Genomic DNA, 23,705 nt, shown 5'->3' on the forward strand with positions numbered 1-23,705 from the left:
ACTTATTAATCTCCCCTCCCCCAGGGAGACCATTAATCCATTCATGAGGGATCCGCCCCCATGACTCAATCAGTTTCCAGCACTGCCACACTGGGGATCAAATTTCCACATGAGTTTTGGAGGGGACAATACACCCAAACTCCATCATTCCGCCCCTGGCCCCCCAAAACTCATGTCCCTCTCACATACAAAATACAAGCATTCTATCCCAACAGTCCCAAAAGTCTTAGCTTGTTCCAGCACCAACTTAAAAGTCCAAAGTCCAAAGTCTCATCTGAGACCAAAAGCAAAAGTCCTTCAAGCTGTGAACCTGAAAAACAAAACCAAATTTATCTACTGCCAAGACACAATGGTGGAACAGACACTGGGCATACATTCCCATTCCAAAAGGGAGGAATAGGCCAGAAGAAAGGAAAAACAGGTCCCAAACAAGTCTGAAACCCAGCAGGGCAGGCATTAAGTCGCAAGGCTGGCAAATCAGGTACCTTGATTACATGTTCGACTGCACACTGGTGTGGGGGTTGGGTCCCCAAGTCCTTGGGCAGCTCCGCTCCTATGGCTTTCCAGGTCTCAGGCCACACTTCACCTCTCCCAGGCTGGTGTTCCACTCTGGTAGCTCCACGGGTCTGGGGTCTCCATGGCATTCCTGCTCTCATAGTTTCACTAGGCATGGCGCTGTTGGGGTTTTTCTGCTGCAACTCTGACCCCACATTTCTGCTTGGCATTGCTCTAGCGAAGGCTGTCTGCGGTGACTCCACCCCTGTGACAGATCTCTTCCTGGGCCCCCAGACTTTTCCGTACATACTTTGAAATCTAGGTGGAGGTTCCCAAGCCTCCCCAGCTCTGGCATTCTATGAGCCTGCAGACCTAACACCACATGGACACCGCCAAGACTTCTGGCTGGTATTTTCCAAAGCTGCGGGTTCAGCCACACCTGGAGCCAATTTAGCCACAGCTGGAGCAGCCAAAGCAGCTGGGGTGCTGGTGCTGGAAGCAGCTTCTCAAGGTGGCCCTGGGCAGCAAGCCCATGGAGGGTGCCTCGGGCCTTTTCCCCAAGACCATTCTGTCTTCCTAGGCCTTTGGGCCTGAAATGGAACGGTTGGCCTCAGAGGCTTCTGCAATGCCTTCAGGGCCTTTTTCTCCTTCTCTTGATAATCCCTTTCCTTTGTACTAATCTTCTTAGCTAATAGTCGCTGGGCTGCACCATTGCATGCTCTCTACTTTTCTACCACATGGCCAGGCTGCAAATATTCCAAAACTTTACTCTCTGCATCCCTTTTAATTTCTGGCTTTACATCATGTCTTTGCTGCCATAACTCAGAGTAGGCTCTTAAAAGCAACCATGCAGCTTTCTTAATGCTCTGCTGTTTAGAAATTTCTTCTGCCAAACGCTCTGGTTCACAACTCTAAGTCCCACTTTCCACAAAGTCCAAGGGCATGGACACAATGCAGCCAGGTTCCTTGCTATGGTGTAGCAAGCGTGATCTTTCGTCCAATTCCCAATAAGTTCCTCATTTCTTTCTGAGACCTCACCCCCCCCATGGCCTTTACTGTCCACATTTCTAACAGCATTCTGCTCGCCACCACATAAGTCTCTAAGACATTCCAAACTTTCCCTCTTCTTTCTGTCTTCTTCTCAGTCCTCCAAACTCCTCCAACCTTTGCCCATTACCCAGTTCCAAAGCTGCATCCACATTTTCAGGTATCTGTATAGCAACACCCCACTTCTTGGTACCAATTTTCTGTTTTAGTCCATTTGTGTTGCTATAACAGAATGCCTGAGACTGGGTAATTTATAAGGAAAAGAGGTTTTATTTGGCTTACGATTCTGGGACAGCTGCATCTGGCATGGGCCTCAGGCTGCTTCTACTCATGGTGGAAAGTGGCAGGCAACCGGCGGGTATAAGCAGATCACATGGCGAGAGGAAGCAAGAGAGAGAGAGAGCAAGAGAGAGAGAGAAGGTGCCAGGGTCTTTTTAAGCAATGAGCTCTCACGGGAACTAGTAGAGAGAGAACTCACTCATTAATCCCTCCTCCCCCAGGGAGAGCATTAATCAATTCGTGAGGGATCCACCCCCATGACTCAATCAGTTTCCAACACTGCCACATTGGAGATCAAATTTCCACATGAGTTTTGGAGGGGACAACACATCCAAACTCCATCAGTTAGCAAAGAAGGAGAAAAAGGTATTAGGAGGCAACCAATAGAACCTCTAACATGAAGAGATATTTAAATTCATTAGAAGGCAAGGAATGCAAATCAAGGTAAAAAACGTAACAACGGCAAAACTATAGGGAGAGTAAAAAAATCGGTGGTTACCAGATGTTTGGAGGGAGTGAGAAAAAAAATAGGTGGAGCACAGAGGATTTTTAGGGCAGCAAAACTACTCTGTATGATATGATAATGGTGGATGCATGTCATTATACATTTGTCAAGCCAATATATGCTATGGTCTGAATGTTGGTGTCTCCCCAAAATTCATATTTAAAACTTAATCCCTAGTTTATGGTATTAGGAGGCAGAGCCTTTGGATAGGCCTCTGTCGTCATGAATGGGATTAGAGTCTTTGTAAAAGAGGCCCTAGAGAGCTGCCTTGCCTCCTTTAACCATGTGTCATGTATGAATCAGGAAAAGGGTCCTCACCAGACACTGAATCTACCAGTATCTTGATCTTGGACTTCCCGGCCTCCATAACTGAGAAATAAATTTCTGTTGTTTGTAAGCAACCCAGTCTGTGGTATTTTGTTATAGCAGCCTGAACAGACAAAGATAGTGTACAACACAAAGAATGAACCCTACATAAACTGTGGATATTGGTTGATGGTGTGTCAACATTGGCTCATTGATTGTAACAAGTATATCACACTGATGTGGGATATTGATAGTGGGGGAAGCTGTGAATGTGTGTGGGTAAGGGTATATGGGAATTCTGTACTTTCTACTCAATTGTGCTGTGAACCTAAAACTGCTCTAAAAAATAAAGTCTATTGGGGCCAGCCTGTGGCTCACTCGGGAGAGTGCGGTGCTGATAACACCAAGGCCACGGGTTCAGATCCCATATAGGGATGGCCGGTTTGCTCACTGGATGAGCATGGTGCTGACAACACCAAGTCAAAGGTTAAGATCCCCTTACCAGTCATCTTTTAAAAAAATAAATAAATAAATAAATAAAGTCTATTAATTTTTTTAAAGAAAGAGTAACAATGAGATAAGTCACTTTATTCCCAGCAGACCAGCAAAAAGTTAAAAAGACCTGTACCAACTCTTGCTTTGGGGGATTTGAGGGAAGGGATGCTTCCAAACATTGTTGGCAGAGGTCAGATTGGCTATAGCCTTTTTGGAAAGAAATTTGGCAAACTCCAGAAAAATAAAAATGCATATACTTTTGGGCTCTACAACTATAATCCCAATCATGGGATTCTCACTTATACAAGGAGACTTCAAATAGTTCATGGAAAAATGGACTTAAAAGATAAAAATAAAATAGTCAAGGGCTCGGATCCCTGTGCCAGCCAACCACAAAGAAAATCAACCCCCCCCAAAAAAGAAAAAAAAAAATCCACAAAACTAAAAAAAATAAAGAAATAAAAGATAAAGGGGTCGGCCCGGTGGCGCACTGCTACAGTGCGCCGCTTGGGAAGTGCAGCGGCGCTCCCGCTGAGGGTTCGGATCCCACATACAGACCGGTTCCCGCTCACTGGCTGAGCGAGGTGCGGGCGCAACACCGAGGGTCGCGATCCCGTTGCTGGTCCCAGTCCAGTATGGGCGCGACACTGAGGGTTGCGATCCGTTGCCGGACACGAAAAAAGACAAAAAAGGAAAAAAAAAAAAAAGAAAGAAAAGATAAAAATAAAATATATAAACCTTATTTCTCAACATAAGTTCCATCAACTTCAAGACACTTTTGTTACTGATGATATCAGCCATTTAGTCCACCCCTAAAGAACTGAGGGTCCTGGGAATTTAGCATGTCAATGAAGTTGTTTTTACTTTAACTTAAGAAAAATGGTTGCCCTTTAAAGACTTTTTAAGATTAAGAAACAAAAAGAAGTCAGAAGGAGCCATCAGGACTGTAAGGTGAATGTATAATGATTTCCCATTGAAACTCTCACAAAGTTGTCTGGTGAGAGAAATGAGAAGCATTGTTGCGGTGGAGAAGGACTCTCTGGTGATGCTTTTCTGGGTGTTTTTCTGCTAAAGCTTTGGCCAACTTTCTGAAAAACACTCTCAGGGAGGAGCGAGGGAGGTTTTGGTGATGGGACACAATAACTAACTACATTGTATATTGACAAAATAAAAAAAAAATAGAATAAAATAAAATAAAATATCTGATAAATAACTCAAAAAAAAAAAAACACTCTCATAATAGGCAGATGTTATCATTCTTTGGCCCTTGAGAAAATCAACAAGCAAAATGCCTCGAGCATCTCCCAAAACTGTTGCTATGACCTTTGCTCTTGATTGGTCTACCATTGCTTTGACTGAACCACTTCCACCTCTCCTTAGCTGTGGCTTTGATTGTGCTTTGTCTTCAGAATCTTACTGGTAAAGTCATGTTTCATTTCCTGTTACAATTCTTCGAAGAAATGCTTCAGGATCTTTATCCCACTTATTTAAAATTTCCATTGAAACCTCTGCTCTTTGCAGCTGACCTGGGCACAACAATATTGGCACTCATGGAATGGAAAGTTTGCTCAACTGTAATTTTTCAGGCAGAACTGTGTAAGCTGAACCAATTGAGATGTCTATGGTGGTGGCTACTGTTTTTGCTAATTGTCAGTCCTCTTCAATTAGGGCACAAACAAGATTAACTTTTTTTGCAAATTGATGTGGATGGTCTGCTGCTGCAGGATTCATCTTCAACATTGACTTGTCCCTTCTTAAAATGATTTATCCATTTGTAAACTGCTGATTTATTTGGGGCATTTTCCCCATAAAATTTTTGTAAAGCATCAATGATTTCAACATTCTTCCACCCAAGCTTCACCATAAATTTGATGTTTGTTCTTGTTTCAATTTTAGCAGAACTCATGTTGCTCTGATAGGAGCTCTTTTCAAATTGATGTCTTATCCTTCTTAGTGCCTCAAACTAGATCCTGTTCAGACATGTTGAACAGGTTAGTACAGGTTTATTTTGGTGCAAAACATTTTTGAAATCCATGCATAGTTTTTTCATAGTACACATTTTCCCTGAACTTTTGAAGACCCCTCACAGAAATAAAAGCACTGAGATGTGAACTATATGGTCAGGGATATTTATTGCTGTATCATGTATAATGGGGAAAAAAAACCCTGCAAAGTAATGGACCATCTACAAGGGTATGGTTGGAGACATTTTGGAACCTCCACACTATTCTAGTTACTATTCTGTATAACATTACCCCAAATTTAGAGGCTTAAAACAACATTTATTTTGCTCACAAATCTGCCATTTTGGTAGGATTCAATGGAAACATCTTTTCTGTGTTGCATCAGCTGGGGCAGCTTGAAGGCTGGAATCATCTAGAGGTTCCTCATTTGAAGTCTCGCATTTGAGGCTAGCTGTCACCTCAGAACTGAGCTGGGGCTGGAACACTCACATGTGGCTTCTCCATGTACTCTGGCCTTCCTCACGAGTTGGTGACTAGGTTCCAAGTATGGTTGTCTCAAGAGAGAGTAAACCAGGTGGAAACTGTATTGCCTTTTCTAACCTAAACTCAGATGTCGCACAGTGTCATTTCTGTCCCATTTTATTCAACATGAGTAAAGTCATTAAGTCTGAGTCATATTTAAGGAGAGAGAAATCAGACTCCACCTTTCGTGAGAGGAGTATCAAAAAAATTGTGCGCAGGTTTTATGTTGCCATCAAAAAGAAGGAACTAGAGCACAATGTTGATAATACCAAGGTCAAGGGTTCAGATCCCCATACTGGCCAGCTTCCAAGAAAATCCCAAAAGGAACTAAAATAATACCACTTGATTTGTAGGGCCTACCACAAAGTTGGGATGAGTGAGAAAGGTAAGATGCAGAAAAGTGTGTACGAGATGATCTAAATATGTACAACAAAGACAAACCACTCTGTAGGAATGTGTATATATGTATTTGTGATTATATAAGCATGGAGAAAAATAGGAAAATATATCTTGCAGACATGTGTTGCAGAGAATGATGATTCAGAGAGAGAGAGAGAGAGGAGAGCCCAGAGTGGAGCCCTGGTCCATGCCGACATTTAACAGTAGTCTCGGTTAAAGCTGGTAACAGAGGTGAGAATGAGAACGAGCGGTGGAAGAAAACCAGGAAAGTTGGATGTTTCCCAAGAAGGTGGTCCTTGAAGCGGGAGGGCGGAGTCAACCATGTTGAACTCTGCAGAGATTCCAGAGAGCTGGCTTTTGCACTGGTTCTGTCAACAGAAGTCACAGTGGGCTATGGAGAGAATGGGAGGTGAGGAAGGGGCATGGACAACTGCAGGCAAGTCTCAAGGTTTTTGCCACGAAGGGAGCAGAACAATGGGGCAGAAGATAAAGGAGGATGTTGGGGGGCAAAGAGGGAGCCTGGAGTTTCTGACCCTTTGCTTCTGTTTTCTCCCTAAAAACAAGGTGAAGTCACTCCTGAGGGGGCAGGGGTGCAAGGGGTTAGAGGACAGGGCAGCAAGCACTGTGAGGTCCTGGAGATGAAGGATGGAGAGGAGATACTCAGCAGACACCTTATCCCTAGGATGTAGGTCCCTAGGCCCCTGACAGGGGATGGGCTGCTGATCCCCCAAGAGGATGCCTAAAGGTGGAGGGGGTGAGAGTCTGATGAGGTCGAGAGGAGACTCTGCTGTTGAGATTGAGATCATAGGGAGGGCCATGGCGTATATGTGGATGGGCTGCTGATCCCCCAAGAGGATGCCTAAAGGTGGAGGGGGTGAGAGTCTGATTAGGTCGAGAGGAGACTCTGCTGTTGAGATTGAGATCATAGGGAGGGCCATGGCGTATATGTGGGCGGGCCGTTGCTCCCCTACCCCTCTCTGTCCCTTCCATGAAGCACTGGCTGGGGATCGAGGGAGCGCTTCTCTCCATCAGGGCCCAGGCCTGGGGGGTGGGTAAAGTTGTTCTGGGATCAGACATCTATAGGAACCCCCTTCCCTGCCTGTTCCTTAATCCGGTTGACTGTTCTCGCTCACTCCCCACCCCCTTTGGCCTGGCGTCTTCCCATGGCCCCCAGTGCTGGAGGGCTGGACATGCAGCTCCGAGTTGGAAACATGATGTTCCCACAGGGCAGGGGCAGGACTCAGGTCTCTGAAAATTCCACCCACAGCTCCACAACCCCACAAGCCCCATAGCCCCAGGATGTGGGCCATGCAGGGAGGACCTGGCTGCAAGTCATTCCTATAGTTTGTTCCAGAACAAAAGATGGGAAAATTACAAAGAAAAGGATCCCAAGGGGGCAGGGTGGATGTGATTCCCAGAACGTCCTGAACATGCACACCCTGTACCTGGCATGTCTAGGCAGCGCCGAGCCCAGAGGGGCCAGCAGAGACATTCCTATTGTGCTGGAAGCCTGCCTGGTCTCAGTGGGCCCCACCCCCTCACTCTTAATGTGCCCTTGCCTGCATGTTGTGAAGCTGGTCCTTATACCAGTTCCTCAAAGCGAGGCTAGTCCTCCCTGATTTTCATTTCTAAGGCCAGCTCTGTGTCAGGGAGTGGGGGCTGCTTTTGCTGCAATACAAGGCTTGAAGTGAGCACACGGGCAGAGACCACACCAGCCCCTCTATTATAGTTGGGCATTGGCCCTGCCCAGGTAGGTAAAGGCCTGCAGGCAAAGCCAGGGGCAACAGGGGTGGATGCCCCTCTATAAACCTGCTGCCTTCTTACAGAGGGGCAAGGTGAGGCACAGGATGAGGGCCCTAACCTGTCCTTGCCTGGCTGGCCTCAGCCAGGAACTGCCAGCTGGGTGAAACCATTTCAAGTTTCGAGGTAGGGGCGGTGTCCCATGCTCAGGGTCTGAGGGTCAAGTGCCCTCCGATCCAGCTACACCTTGGTTGGGAAAGAGCTCTGTACCCCAGTGATGCCAGGGCTGCAGCTGCCTGGGGAACAGCCCCTAGTCTGGGGTCCAGGCAGAGATTTGGGAATGGTGGGGGCCCTGAGCCTGTGCATGGCCTTATTTCTCACCCTGGGCTTGGCGCCAGCTGCAGAGTCCTGGGACAGGTTACCAGAAGCTTGAAGCAACACAGGGACAGCCCGGCCCTTGCCAGCAGAAGTGGCAAACTGCAGTGCCGTTGCCCAAGTGTGGTTCCAACTCACCCCAGGACTGATGCACATCTGTCCCAAAGGCCTCCTCCTTGCCTGCTGGCATGTCAAGACTCAGCCTCAGGTCTTCCGCCCCTATAGTTGCCCACACAGTGACCACAGCAGGCAAGGGAGTGTCTGCTGCTGGTGTCCTCTCATGCCCATGCCAGCAGTTTCAAAATGAAAATGTCCAGTTAGACCATGATTGGATGTTCTGCTATAAAGTGCTGGTTTGTTTATCTGGTCAGTCTGGACTTCAGCTCTTTCTCCTTTTTACCTATTTACTAGACAAAAACCTGTCCTGTCCTGGGGGTTGGAGTACCTGGCCAGGAAGGGGATTGCTGGATCCTGGCTTCCAGCAGCGTACACAGTGACTTTTGCCCCTTGGCTTAGTGCAGTTCTACAGAGGGAGGAAGGGTAGGCCCATGGCCAAGAAGGCTTGTACCCTACATTTCAACTGTCTTCCTTAAGAGCTGACTCGCAAATGCCCATTCTTCTGTCTGTAAGGATAGAAAGATTGGTGCAGTCAGGTCCTGCTGCCTTTCCTCGTGTCTGGGGCAGCTCCCCGTCCTCCTCTGGTTTCACACTCCAGCCTGGCCAGCCTTCTGCCCTGTGGTGTACAAATGGGCTGGGTGCTACATAACTGTATACAAGGGTACTTCAAAAAGTTCATGGAAAAACAGATTTAGAAGATAATATTAATCTTTCCATGAACTTTTTGAAGTATCGTTGTACTGAAAGACAAGCCAGATAACTGGTTTTATGGAATAGAAGTTCCCATAGGACCAAGTCCTTCTGGATGGGAAGAACTGAAAGAGGAAGGGGTATAAATGTCACGCAAAAGTCACATTCAGAAAAATATGCTTCTTAGCATCTGTTATTACAGAAGGTACCTAGGCCAGAAAGGCATCTCTGGCCAGCCTTTCTCATGCTTAGAATGACCAGCATAAAGATGACAGTTTCTGAGGAGTCCTTACCTGAGGGGAATCCTTCAAATCTTAAATCTAGCCTTTCTCCTTTTATAGCACCCCCAGGATGTTTCTGTAAACAGAATCACATGATGCAAAGTAAAGCAGTGAAGGACATTGCATACTTGTGTGTCTAGACCACCCATTTTATGAAGAGGCAATGACAGCCGAGAGAGAGAGAAAAGCAGTATGACCAAGGAAGGGCAACAAAAGACACTGGGAACACAGTCATCCTTGAAATGGGAGACCAGCGATGCTATGTATGCATGTCTGGAAGTGTGGAGGATAAACTCCATCAGCACTGGAGGAAAGGTCTGGGAATCTCCTAGTGAACCTCAATACCATCACTGTTGCTAATTCCTGGAGTTTAAACAGTGTCAGGAATGTCCACAGCTGGTCATCAGGAATTGTTCAATGAACAAATGAGCTGAGTCAGACTTTAATTTATGAAATTCTTATTCAGAACTTGGTAATACTCATCTAATTCACAACTGATTATGCTGTATTTTCCTAGTTAACATTCTGCATTTTATCCACATATCCAAAGGTAACAGTATGTATCACTGGCTATCATCTGTGATAGGGCATTTATCTTTAGAAGGGATGGGTAAAGGAAGCAAAATCCATACTCAACGTGATACCTCATGAAACAACTCCAATTTCCTTCCACGTTATAAGCAATACTGTTTTAATTCTGTTGTTATAAAATTAAGTGATTTGCTAAGATCACTGAGAATAGAGTCAGGTAACTTTGATGAGACAAATTTCTAGCTTCTTGTTAGAACATACTAACACAGAAGGTAAAGTCATGGTGGCTGGCTGGTTAGCGCACTTGGTTAGAGTGTCATGGGTTCACCAAGGTCAAGGGTTTGGATCCCTGTACAGGCCAGCCATCATATACAAAAAACCCAGAAAGTAAAGTCCTTATGTAACCTTTTCTCTTCAAGGCTGAGACTGTGGATATGATCTTGACATTGTTCTGGAACTTCTTGAGTCATAGCAATACCACCACTAAAACCAAACCACGTTTAATTTTTAAAGCCTTGAAACCAGGTTAGATTGGCTTTGAGAGGGTTCAGTTACCAGTTTCTTAGGCCCCAGGGGGGTATTTCATATGTTCCCACCACTCAGCCCTTTTGTACAGGCAGCATCTTCTGTCCAAATGAAGGCAAGATCAAACTGGAAACATGGCTTTGCTAGAGAATGAGCTTCCTTTGGTCACCTGGAAAGAAACTGTAGGTATCGGGGGCTGTCACAGCATCTTTGCTAGTTCTGGTTACAGCCATGGTAAGAGAAGGAAATGATATAAGGAATACTGTCAGGAGACGTTTTCTGCTGGGTGTCATTGATGAGTTTTATATTCCTGGCAAGGGATATACTGGATATCCTTATACACTACCCCCAACAACTTGAATACCATGCTTTTATGGTTAATTTTATGTTTCAACTTGACTGGACCATGAGGTGCCCAGATATTTGGTCAAACGTTATTCTGAGTGTTTCTATGAGGGTGTTTTTGGATGAGACATTTAAATTGGTAGACTGAGTAAAGCAGATTGCCCTCCCTAATGGGGATGGGCCTCATCCAATCAGTTGAAGGTCTGAATAGAACAGAAAATTCTCCTCCGACTGCCTTTGTGTTGAGACATTGGCTTTTTTCCTACCTTTGGACTCAAACTGAAACATTACCTCTTCCTGGATCTCAATCCTACCAGCCTGCAGATTCAGACTGGAACTAAACCATAGGCGCTCCTCAGTCTCCAGCTTGTTGATTTACCCTGAAAAACTTGGGACTTGTCTGCCTCCATAATCCTGTGATCCTACCTTTGGACTCAAACTGAAACATTACCTCTTCCTGGATCTCAATCCTACCAGCCTGCAGATTTAGACTGGAACTAAACCATAGGCGCTCCTCGGTCTCCAGCTTGTTGATTTACCCTGAAAAACTTGGGACTTGTCTGCCTCCATAATCCTGTGAGCTAATTCCTTATAATAAATCTGTTTCTATATTCAGTCAGCACTACTAATCCATGGGTTCTGCATCTGTGGATTCAACCAACCATAGATTGAAAATATTTGGGGGCTGGCCTATTAGTTCAGTTGGTTAGAGTATGGTTTTGATAACACCAAGGTCAAGAAGGGTTTGGATCCCTGTACTTGTCGGCCACCAAAAAAATTTTTTTTGGGGAAAAGATTGTTTCTGTACTGAACATGTAAAGATTTTTTTCTTGTCATTATTCCATAAGCAATGCAGTATACAATTATTTACATAGCATTTACATTTTATTAGTTATTATAAGTAATCTAGAGATGATTCTAATCCCAACAGTGTATCTGCCAGATGAGTACTATGATAACCTGGATTCCTGAAATAAGAGGACAAACACATGACACAAGATTGTACCAGAAAATCAGACATGATTTGTCAGCCTTTATTAACCAAGAGTGAAGCCGAGCCCTAGAGTTTCCTTTTTAAAAAAATCAGCCTTGCTTATGGCAAACAATGATTTAATTCTTAATGTCTTTTAATTATATGTTCAATGTCACAGAGCAAGAATTGATTGCTTTCCAATCACTTATTCTTCTGAGATTAAAATACAAGTGTAAAACAGGTTAAAACAAGATTCACCCCAATGATTAAAAATAATTAAAATTGAAAGACATTTCAAACACTATGTGTAGAACTCAGGACCAAAAGAAGACCTTAAAACATTTTTACCTTTGAGGTAGCACAATAATGCTGAATTAGATTTCTTTTATTACAATGAGCTTAAAAAAAACAATGAGGAATCTACCCATAGTTCAAGGTGGGCTAAATGGTTTTCTGCAAATCTCCCACGAAGTTAGTGACAGTTTTTGTCTTTTTTTTTTTTTTTTTTTAAAGTATAAAGATAGCCCTGCAGTGTGTAAAAGGAAACCCATGGGGAAGCTGCTTCCCATAAAATAGACATTAGAATCATTGAGGAACGTCAGCAGTTGAGACAGGAGGAAGAAAGAGGTAATCATAGTGAAAAACCAAACAACTAGTACCTTGGCAAGGTTGGTTTATAAGTACAAGTCAAGAACAAAAATTCTAACATCAGCCAACTGAAAACAAAAGATAAAAGATGACCTTCATGGGTCTTTTTCCTTTTTTTCTGTGCAAAATACTTTCCCTTTTTCTAAACAGAGGATTGTTTGTACACTGTGATATAACATGAAATGACGTGTGTGCAGGGTGCCAGTAGCACCTCTCACTGACTATTCCACTGTTGTGAGCAGAGAATCTGGGCAATCAGAGGAGGAACATAACCCCTCCTGGCTGGAAACTATTTCTTGCCACTTTGCTGCTGAATTCACTCAAACTGCTCAAAGAAAAGCTCTACCCTCATTTCTGAGAATCTATAGCAATTATATATAAAATAATTATATATGAAGACTATTGACTAAGATGAAAAGAGCACATGAACCCTTCCTTCAGAGAATCAAGAGAAGAGAATGGGTGGGATAAACTGGGGGCCCAAAGTAAGGACAATACTGCAGGTTGGACCTCAAGGCTTTCAGGGATATTCTCTACCATCCAAAATCAACAAAGACAGAAAAGAGGGTGTGAAGCTCTAACATATAGAAGAAAACAACATAAAACAGTTAATAAAGGGATCTCCTCCCAACACATGCTCTTCCCCATGAGGTTCAACCATCAGTGCTGGGCTTGCCTGGCACAATATGGACACCACAGCCCCGAGTTGAACTTGGTTTATCACCTTTGATTTCCCATGCTTCAAAGAGAACTGGAACACTGTCAGGTCCTGGCACTGTGGTAATGACCTATTTCTTTCACACTGGTCACTTTAAAATCTCCCCTTCTGAAGCTAGACCACCCAGAGGCCCTGTATGTAGTGAGGGTCTGGACTGATCCATATGTTAATCAGTAGTTAGAGAGCAGGAGGACTTAAACTTGATGAATTCTACTCTGTAAAACAGTAACCATCAGTGAGTCAGAGGTGTCAAGGAGGGCTCTGTGAAGGGGAACACTAGACTGGGATGTGTGAGAGGGCAGGATGAGAAGGCCCATTCCTAGCAGCCTGTACAAGTGACTCTGGCACAGTATTCACAGCCAGCCCTAACTAATGCTGATGTGGTGGGTGGAGGGGGACATCTGCTCAGTGTTTAGAGTCCTCATGAGGTCTGGGGCTGGACTTCTGTGTCACTCCTGAAGCCCAATGTCCCTGTTACCTTTGCAAGAAACAGGTGTGGTTCTTGTCCGTTAAAATGCAAAGCCTACTTTCTGAATTTATTTGATAATAAAGCAACACCATTAAAAAGAACCTCAAATGTGGGATCACCACACAGGCTTCCCCAGTGCTAGCTGCCTATTTTGAAGTATTAGTTGTAACCTTTCACGATTCTGAGAGTTCCAACATAGGCTACCTAAGGCAGTCTGGAAGAGTCCTTCTGCTTTCACTTCACAAAGCACAAGAAAAAAGGAGGAATTACCAAGGTTGTGGTGGATTATTCACTCTGGAAATCTCTTGGCCACACTATCCATGGCAAAAGCAGAGACCCTAGCTTATGTGGATGATGGGAGGTGACTGTGGGCTCCATCATTATCCACAACAGGAATAACTCAAGCCCCAGCAAATAATCTCTTAAGGAATTATTGAGTCATACAAGTTAAAAAGAAACAAACAAACAAAAAGTCATATTGGAAAGAGCCTTTTGATTTAATATAAACTTGACTACAATATTTAAATGTATCTTTATGCAAGTTTCACAGTGCTCCTAGGATCCCCTGTAGCATCTCATTCTAAGTCATTCCGGAGAAAAAAATTTCATTCTTTAATATAGCTAGTTAATTAGGATAATTCATCAGAATTCTACCTGATATAATTAAAAGGTTAAAAAAGTTATAAATACCAGCTAAATTACCTTCTTTTGGGATTAACAATTAGAATCCCAAATATCCCAACATCTTAATCAGAAAGGCCTGTACAGTAATTCTATGAAATTGTAAATGATGCCAATTGCTGAAAACTAACAGAGAATTGATCTTTATGATGAATGTCTGAGTCAGTTGATAAGCTCCATTTATATGAATATGTCCAAGAGGTAATCCCTAAATAGAGAAATAATTTTCTTTTCTTTCTTTTTTTTTTTTTTAAAAAGATGACCGGTAAGGGGATCTTAACCCTTGCCCTAAATAGAGAAATAATTTTCTTTTTTTTTTTTTTTTTTTTTAAAGATGACCGGTAAGGGGATCTTAACCCTTGACTTGGTGTTGTCAGCACCACGCTCACCCAGTGAGCAACCGGCCATCCCTATATGGGATCCGAACCCGTGGCCTTGGTGTTATCAGCACCGCACTCTCCCGAGTGAGCCACAGGCCGGCCCCGAGAAATAATTTTCTTTAATTTCAAAAAATAGCTGTTGCTTCTCTAAAGAGTTTTAAAATTGATGGGTGCAACAGGAAAGCTATACAACACCTCTGGAGTAGAAGGAAAGGGCTCTTTTTGTAGTATAACCTCTTGTCAGCCCATTAGCTGGTAGGGACAACTGGAAATAAGAAATGGCAGGGGTTGCCCAGGAGAGTTATTTGGGTGATGATACCTCTAGACCCTTGCTCCTAATAAATGGGTAGCAATTCATTCATAAAAACTGCACAGAGATTAAACAAAACAAACAAAACCTCCTAAAAAATAAAAAAGACCCAAATCCCCAACCCAGAAAACCTTTCCTGGCTCTCTACTACTGGTAAAATGTGCCAAACCCAAATTTTCTGCTCTAACATGGATCCCACTGATGTATCAGTGTACTCTGGGGTGCTGATCTGCTGGGCCCTGGTCAGGACCTCTCCCTAAGCATCACTGTGGGTTTGGAGATAGCTGAATGTGTATAGCTATCAGCAGACAGTACAATGCCACTGGACCACAGACATCCATCACATTTGCCACCATTTTCCATTATAAAACCAAAGGCTGCAATTGTGAACAAATGCAGATTTTATCAAAGGACAAAATAAGAGTGAAGGGTACATTTTCTCCCTTGAGAAAGACTGTAGGAGAGTATCTACAGTTATATGACAAGTTTCTGCAGACCTCGTGGTAACTTTCAAAAGCAACAGTAGCAGCAAGACAGGAAAGGAGGATTTTACACTCTGGACTTTGTATCAGGCACTTAAATTGTTGGAGAGACATGCCATTCTGAACCAAAGATGCGAAAACTGGGTTGGAGTAATCATTACAAGTGGCTTAATAATGGGCTTTCAGAAGCAAAGTGGAGGTGTGGGTCAAACCTCTGTCCATCCTTTAATGCTGACTTTCAAGTTTTCTAAATGCCCATAACCACAGCAATGGCAGTGGCGGTGGCAACAGCAGGAACGGTTCTGTCATGTCTGTTTTCTGTGGCTAACCAGAAGGTTTTGTTGTCACACCGAGAAGGCTCTGGGATGTGACACACCTACTGCCCAGGGTCAATCAGATCCATGCTGGAGCCAAACAACTTCACCAGCTGTTCCTCATAGTGTGAGATGTTCCTCTTCATGATGTCCATACAGGGCCCCAGAAGCCTCTCAAATGCTTGCACATCCATAACTGCATTGTTAAAAAGAGGTGAGAGAGAGAATGAATTCTCTACACTAACAACTCATTTCCCTCGTGGGAACCTTTTCCTAAATATACCCACTTGCATTATAGAGATTAGACTCTAGAATACGGCGCACTCAGAAAAAGGGATGTTTCTATATGAGTTCAGTAGGGCTATGTCATCTAAGTTTGAGACAAGCAGAGTCCAACAGCACCTGTTCTCCCTATTCCCCCACAGCCCTGGACACCTGCCTCTACTACTGCTCTTTTCATGTAGCCAGGCGGCCTGTATGCCTGTCTTGTTCACAGGCTGTAGTGAGTTCTCAGAAACGTTAAAAGAATATTCACTCTTCTCTGGTTGGTCAAACAAACTGTCCCGATCTAGATGTGAGTGAGAGTTGGTAGAATAAGTCAAGGTTTGCTGATGGGGAAAAATACTGCAAGTAGGAAAAAAGTATTAATGTGTAAAGAATTCTTCTTACCTAAGCATTTGACATCTCCAACTGCATAAGCTGAAGCTGCTCTGGGTTTGTTGGTGACCAGTGCAAGTTCTCCAAAGTACTGCCCCTTATGGCAGCGGGCAATCTCGACCTCCTGGTTCCCACCATCCTTGTTTGTTTTAGTCTGCAGCAGGTACAGAACATGACCTAGGCTGACTCCAGGATCACAGTTGGGTATATCTAGCTGCATACATTTGCAATTCCTTCTCAGCACACTCAACACAATTACTGAGGGATTCACTTTGCAGAAACTCTAATTGTACCATGTAAATTCCATGGACTAATCTTAGTACTGTAGTTTAGTCAGAGGAGTTGGCTTTTACGTGGGGCTCCATCCAAATACTAACATCTTTCAGTAATAACTAAACATCAAGAGGTAAGGTGCAGACCATTTTCTGTGGAAGATTACACACGAGGATACTTCAAAAAGTTTGTAGAAAAACTGAAATTAAAAGATAATATGCATCTTTCCAACTTTTTGAAAACCCCTCATATTCTCTTTCTGGGAAATTCTGACTTCTAAGGCACAGTGGAAAACACAAGGCCTTCTGCTAATTCTTTCTAAATAATGACAATGCTCTTCTTAGGTAATAAGCCACAACCCTGGGTTACTTCTTGATTTGAGACCATCTCTTTCCTGGACAACATGTTACAGTGACAAAATTTCTTTTTAAGTACTATCTGTACCTTAAGTTAGTGGTCTCCCATTTTTTAGAAGACTTAAGTAACTAAATATTTTTTATAATATACTACATGTATTTATTATACATTACTTACATACAATTGTATAAATACAATATCCTGATAAAATCTAGAGTTTCCTATTTTTTACAAATCCATCTGCTAAGCTAAGTAATAATTTAAGTAAAAAACTATTTAATCTCAAAGAACCACTTTATGGTATGGGCAGAAAATTCTTTCTTTTTGAGTGTTAATTTTAAAAATTAAAAAAACTGCCACACCAACTTACATGGTTTGACCTTTCCTCCTCCCATATTTCTGCCCTGACCTGTTTGCTCTGAAGTTGGTCTGCCCCATACAATATTTTCTTTCCAAAACCTGTAGAATTCTCTGAGACTGCATATGTATTCGTGTCTACTTAGTCTCTTCTCTAGAACAGCACTATCAGATTGTCACACACAGTGCAGGTTTTCTTACAATGCAGATTCTGACTCAGCTGGTGTGGGGCAGAGCCCAAGACTGCATTTCTGACAAGACCTGCAACTCCTGAGTGTCATGCTGCTACTGTCCAATATGCCTAGCACTATCCTGTGATCATAATAAGTGTCAATAAACATTTGAGTAATATTTGTACATATATCTGCAGTCCAAAACTGTAAGTAAAAAAACACAGAAGTTTCAAGCTATTGTTTCATGTAAACAGATCTATTTTAATTAGAATCAAACTAGTTCATAGACAGTAATCATATTTTTCTTTCTCCATACTTACTAACTTTTACTAAATATATTTTGCAAAATGTTACACACTGGGTTGATTTAGTATTATATATATCTCACTATTTTAACAAATCCTGTATTCTCAGAAAAAGGAAAGAGACAGGGAAATCTGGTGATGATGGATTTACTGGTAAGGATCAGTCCTATCACTTATAGGTCAACAGTTTTCTAGGTCACCCAATCCATCAAATAATAATTGTCCTAGGGACTTCTCCTGGCAGTGTTCTAAAAAGGAAGCTTTCTTCATATTCACTCCCCATATGTGTTTTTTTATTATATAATCTCCCGATTTTCAATTAGGGTTTTCATCTTTTTCTTATTGATTTGTAGGCCAATATTCTTCATATTATTAGTTACATGACAGAGGCAAAGGCAGTAGGAACAAGAGGATGTATACTAAATCTACATCAATGGATGGGCTTAAACATGCGTGTTGATCAGTCACATAAATCACATAACAATGATGGTTTGATATACTAAACACACTTCACATTATTTTAAGCAAACAGTTACTGTCTGTGTGCATATCTGCCACCTGGATCTTCACTGGCTTAACTCACACCATCACACACAAACTCACCTTACTTTTAATCAAGATGCTAACTTCACCAGACTCTATGATGTAAAAGCTATCAGCCTTTTCACCCTGAAGGAAGAGAAGAGGTCAGGTCAGGGCCATACATAGTAATGATGAGGAACATAGAAACAGATCATCTTCTCACTGCTCGAGCTATGATTTGTATTTATTTTCCAACTCTTCAAGTGAATCAATGTCTAACAAATTCAGAAAATGAGAAAATCCTGATCACGGGGGACATTGACTCAAGTACACTGACACATCTCCCACCTCTTAACATGGAATATTCACATTTATCTCCATGAAGATGCCTACACTGCCAACTGCACAGAGAATCACTGTTCTGACTTATCATATTGGTCTGCTATTAAAACCTGTGACAGGGAAAGTAGCCAAGACTGCTGCCCTTGGTAGGAGAGCATAGATCTGAATGGCTCTGCTGTGGTTAGGTACCAAGGTGCTTTGATGCCATCCCTATGAGCCTCAGGCTTTTCTATTGTTTGTTTTGATTTTAAATCATCTGGCTGAACCAGTCATTCAGGTAATTCAACAAATAATTTACTAAGTACTTACTATGTGCCAGGTACTATTCTAGACACATGATATATTAGTGGACAAAGCAAATATCCCTGCCCTGGTAGAACTTATAGTCTGGTAGGGTAAGCAAACTATAAACAATCAACATAATGAATCAGTAAATTATACTGTTGTGCTGGAAGGTGATAGGTGCTATGGGAAAACAGCAGAGCAGGAAAATGGAATCTGGAGTGCTGGGGGAGCGGGTGGCTATTATATAGAACAGAGCTTCATTTATAAGGTGAGAATTAAGCAAAGGCTGGAAGGAAGTGAGAGTTAGGCAAGCATATATGGGAGGAGAGGCTTTGAGGCATGCTTCAGTATCTGACCCCTTACTATTAAGTTCTAGAGTCATGACCACCTACCCTGGAAAATTCAATACTAATCACGTGCTCTCATTCCGTGTCGGTCAAATGTCTTCAGTGAGAACCTATACTATTTCTGATCATTCATTAGACCTCATGTCCTTTGACCACCACACAGAGCTTTATGTGGGCACCATACACAGGCTGACGTTCCTGAGTTAAAGACTCTTTCTGGGTTCTCAGTCAAAACCACTGCCACTCTACCCAAGAGATAAATATATCTAATTTCTGTCCTTGTAGATTAATTTTGGTGAAATCATATAGTCTCTTCTGTGTCTGGCTTCTTCTAGCCCACATTATTAGATCAAACTTTGAAAGTACCTGGCATAAATATATCTAATTTCTGTCCTTGTAGATTAATTTTGGTGAAATCATATACTCTCTTCTGTGTCTGGCTTCTTCTAGCCCACATTATTAGATCAAACTTTGAAAGTACCTGGCTGTGAGAAAAATTAGAAAAGCTAGTAGCTAGAGTAGAAATAAAGTGAGGGGAGGTGTGTGTGTATGTGTTTTAAGGACAGGAGAAACTGAGAGTGAGAAGATTAGAAGAATAAACAGAGAAACTCACATAGAATAGAGTCTGCAAGTTGCTGTGTGCTCACTCCCAGCAGGCACTCTGGTGAGCACTTTATGTGTATTGCTTCATCCTGTTGCCAAAGAAGTCTAATAAAGTAGGTACTACTACTACTACCCCATTTTACAGATGAGTTAGCTCAGAGGATAAATAACTTTGCCCAAGGAGGCAGGAGAAGAGAAATAGCTGGTGGATTCAGGATTGAGAAGAATGGGAAAGAATGTTGTCTAGAACACATGAGGAACAAGTGGGAAATAACTCCTCTCTTCCTCTGGAACAGAAGAAGGACAGAGAAAGGACTTTGATCTGTTTAATTTTATTAATATGCCAATACCTCACTAGAAAGGATTAAGATAGCTCGCTAACAATGAAAGAGGATAAAATTTAAAATAAAACCATGTATAACTTCACGAGTTGCAAATAATCTACCTTTGTGGCATCTGAGGGGATGTACTGTTTTGCATTTCCAGATTAATGAAATGACCTCATTAGGCTTGGACAGAGATGGGATAGGACACGCATTTCCTATCTTCCTTGCTGTCCAGTGATGGATATTCCATATAAGCTAGCTGTCCAGGCTTTGTAGAACTCCTATCAGTATGCAGGGTAGACAGGGCACAATGGGATGACTACCCAGTAGAAAAAAAACAAGAACTCACTAGAAGAGGATCCTGCTTTTGAAGTTTTCAAATCTACTAACAGGCTCTGAATTTACATGTCACAGAAAGAACATTCAAGAGTAAAAAAAAAAAAAACTAGACTGTACTGCATTTTACATCTTTATGAACATGTCATCAGGTGCTTCAATAAAGTTTCTGAATGTCTACTATGTGCCAGGCACTGACCAGGTTATCATTCATACTTTGAAATTCACTGGGCTTTATTAAATAAATGTCTTTTTTTCCCAAATGATGATATAAGATCCACATTCCACTATAAGAATAACTGAAGCTCTAATTTTCTGGACATGAAATCTGTTCGGTTTAATGAAATGGTACTTTAATACTGAATACATGAAACATGCTTTTCATAAAGTACAAACCAACTTCTGTCCATGTTATTCTGAGACTAAGCATCAATTAGGAAAACTCTGTGCAAATTATGCAAACCATTATAAAGAACATAAAAATGGCTGTTGATGAACTTGAAAGGACTTAATAAGAGAAACTCTCAAAAGGACAGCTGGCTGGGGCTCACCTGACGGCACAAGTGTAGTCTGAAGAACATCTAGAGACAGGAGGAGATGCACACTAGGATCCCACCATCCCCTGCAATTGGAAGTGGCCTCTGTTTTTCCTGCTGTATACAGGCCCCAGCCGGACATCTGTGCTAAGCAAGGCATCCACTCTCTAGCACATTCACAAAAACAGCTGGGTGGCAGAAAGAAGCTAGTGGCATATTGGTGCTACAAAGCACAGCTGTCCAAAGGGACTTAAGATGGAAATCTCCAAATGCTGGAGATCAAAGTTCATACATAAGATTGAAAATATTACATTCCAAAACTTGAGGGATATAGGGAAATTTCTATCTTTAAAATGTCCGTAATGGAAAAGAAGAAAGGGACTGGCCCGTGGCTCACTTGGGAGAGTGTGGTGCTAATAACACCAAGGCCATGAGTTCGGATCCTATATAGGGATGGCCGGTTTGCTCACTTGGGAGAGCGTGGTGCTAACAACACCAAGTCAAGGGTTAAGATCCCCTTACCGGTCATCTTTAAAAAAAAAAAAAAAATGGGGCTGACCCCGTGGCTCGCTCGGGAGAGTGCGCTGCTGGGAGCGCAGTGGCGCTCCCGCCACGGGTTCGGATCCTATATGGGGATGGCTGGTGGCTCACTGGCTGAGCGCCGTGCTGGTGACACCAAGCCAAGGATGGCGATCCCCTTACCGGTCACACACACACAAAAAATAAATAAATAAAAAAAGAGAAAAGAAGAAAGGCTGAAAAGTAAAAAGCTAAGCATCCAATTCAAGAGAATAGGAAAAAAGTAACAAAAAGAAATAAGATAAAAATAAAGAAACGAAATTAATAGCATTAATAAAAGGCAAAAGTTGGTTCTTCAAAAAGACTGAAAGAATTTACAAGCCTCTTGCAAGACTAAGCCAGAAAAAAGATGGTACCAAAAAACACAACGAATGAAAAAGGGAACATTACTCTAGATGCTGCAGACATTAACAGGAGTATTATGACCAACTTTATGCTAATAATATTGAATTTTAGAGGAAATGGGCAAATCCCTAGAAAAACAGATCTTACCAAAACAGACTGAAGATGAAATAGAAAATCTGAATACTTTATCACAGTTTAATCTGTACCCAAAAATCTTTCCACAAAGAAAATACTGGTAAGTTCCATAAAATATCCAAGGAATTCTAGTCTTACACAAACTCTTAAGATAACAGAAAAAGGACATAACTTACTTTACGAGTATAACATTACCCTGATATCAAAAGCTGACAAGGGTAGTATAAGAAAGGAAAATTACAGACCAATCTCACTCAGTAACACAGTATTAGCAAATTGAATTCAGCAATTTATAAAACGGATATTACACAGTGACCAAGTTGGTTTATCTTATCTCAGCAATACAAGGTTGCTTTAACATTTGAAAATCAAATTAATGTAATCACTGAAGATAATTATGAATTATCTTATCCATAATAGCTAAAAACTAGAAAAACCCCAAATACCCATCAGCAGTGAAAGGTAAATAGCTTATACTCACATACTGGAATACTATACAGCAAAGAAAACCAACAAACTATGGCTGCACACAAAAATGCAAATGAACAACTGAGGCAAGACGCCAATAAAAGAATACATACACTGTAATTTCAATCGTAGAAATTAAAAAAAAAAAGACTTAGCCATATTTTTTAGTGGTAAAAATTATAGGAAAAGCAAATACGTGAGTACCAGAGAAGTCAGGATAGGGAGGTGGGAGGGACTGTGACTGGGAAGGAACTCATGGGAGTGGGGTGGTTTCTGAGGTGTGAGTTTTTCTCTGTAAATATAAAGACAAGAAACTTCTGGGTTATAGAATAAACTCAACTTTACAGGATAAGGTCAAATTTCTCACCAAAGGGGTTCAGCTAAGTTATTCTCTTATTAACAGTGAATAAAAGTTCCTGTTATATCACTTGGAATTGTCAGCTAATGGGTACTACTTTTTGTCAAGCTAATGGGTATAAAAAAGTTTCCTTATTGTGGTTTTTCATTTTCACTGCTTTGATTACTTAATAAAGCTAAATAAAGGCAATTTATTTTCCACTGATACCATAACTATGCTTTGAAAATACAATACTCATCATGTCATTCTACCTCTCAAAAACGTTTGAAAGTATTCCTCAAACTTTGCCACTAAGTATTCTTAATATGAAGGCATTATCAAGTTTTGGATTGCTCTAGAGCTGTGGTTCTCAAACCCTGGTGAACAATGATATCACCTGGAGGTCTTGTTGATACCAAAACCAGACAAAGATATTGCAAGGAGAAAAAACTACAGACCAATATCCCTCATAAACAGATACAAAAATCCTTAACAAAATTTTAGAAAATCAAATGTAGTAATAGATAAAAGAAATAATATACCATGACCAAGTAGGGTTCAAGTCAGGGTGCAGGTTTGACTTAATAATTAAAAATCAATGGATGTAATTCACATAGTAACAAACTAAAAAAGAAAAACCAGGTGAACATCTCAATAGTGCAGCAAAGGCATCTGACAATTCAACACCTTTTCATAATAAATACTCTCAGCAAAATAGGAATAGAAGGGATCTTCCCAAGGTGATTAAGAAATTCTTCCCAAACTGATCTCTAAAAGTCCTATAGCTGGGCCGGCCCGGTGGCTCACTCGGGAGAGTGTGGTGCTGATAAC

General features: G+C 41.9%; 1 protein-coding gene across 2 annotated transcripts in view; it reads right to left on the reverse strand.

Moving 5' to 3' along the window:
- Positions 1-23,705, reverse strand: part of IP6K2 (inositol hexakisphosphate kinase 2) — a 172,466-nt gene that overhangs the window by 34,265 nt on the left and 114,496 nt on the right. The window contains exons 9-12 of one of the 2 annotated variants that reach the window (XM_008565770.1): positions 18,317-18,382; positions 16,261-16,402; positions 14,600-15,787; positions 11,617-14,330 (exon numbers count right to left, since the gene is read on the reverse strand). The exons of the other annotated variant lie outside the window; for it this stretch is intronic. Coding sequence (XP_008563992.1) covers positions 15,654-15,787; positions 16,261-16,402; positions 18,317-18,382 — 342 coding nt within the window. The 3' untranslated portion in view covers positions 11,617-14,330; positions 14,600-15,653. Of the gene's footprint in view, positions 1-11,616; positions 14,331-14,599; positions 15,788-16,260; positions 16,403-18,316; positions 18,383-23,705 lie in introns of those variants that run through there. 2 annotated transcript variants of the gene reach the window in all.

This window comes from Galeopterus variegatus, unplaced genomic scaffold (assembly GCF_000696425.1).
Source record: "Galeopterus variegatus unplaced genomic scaffold, G_variegatus-3.0.2 Scaffold203, whole genome shotgun sequence".
NCBI classification, from domain to species: Eukaryota; Metazoa; Chordata; class Mammalia; order Dermoptera; family Cynocephalidae; genus Galeopterus; species Galeopterus variegatus.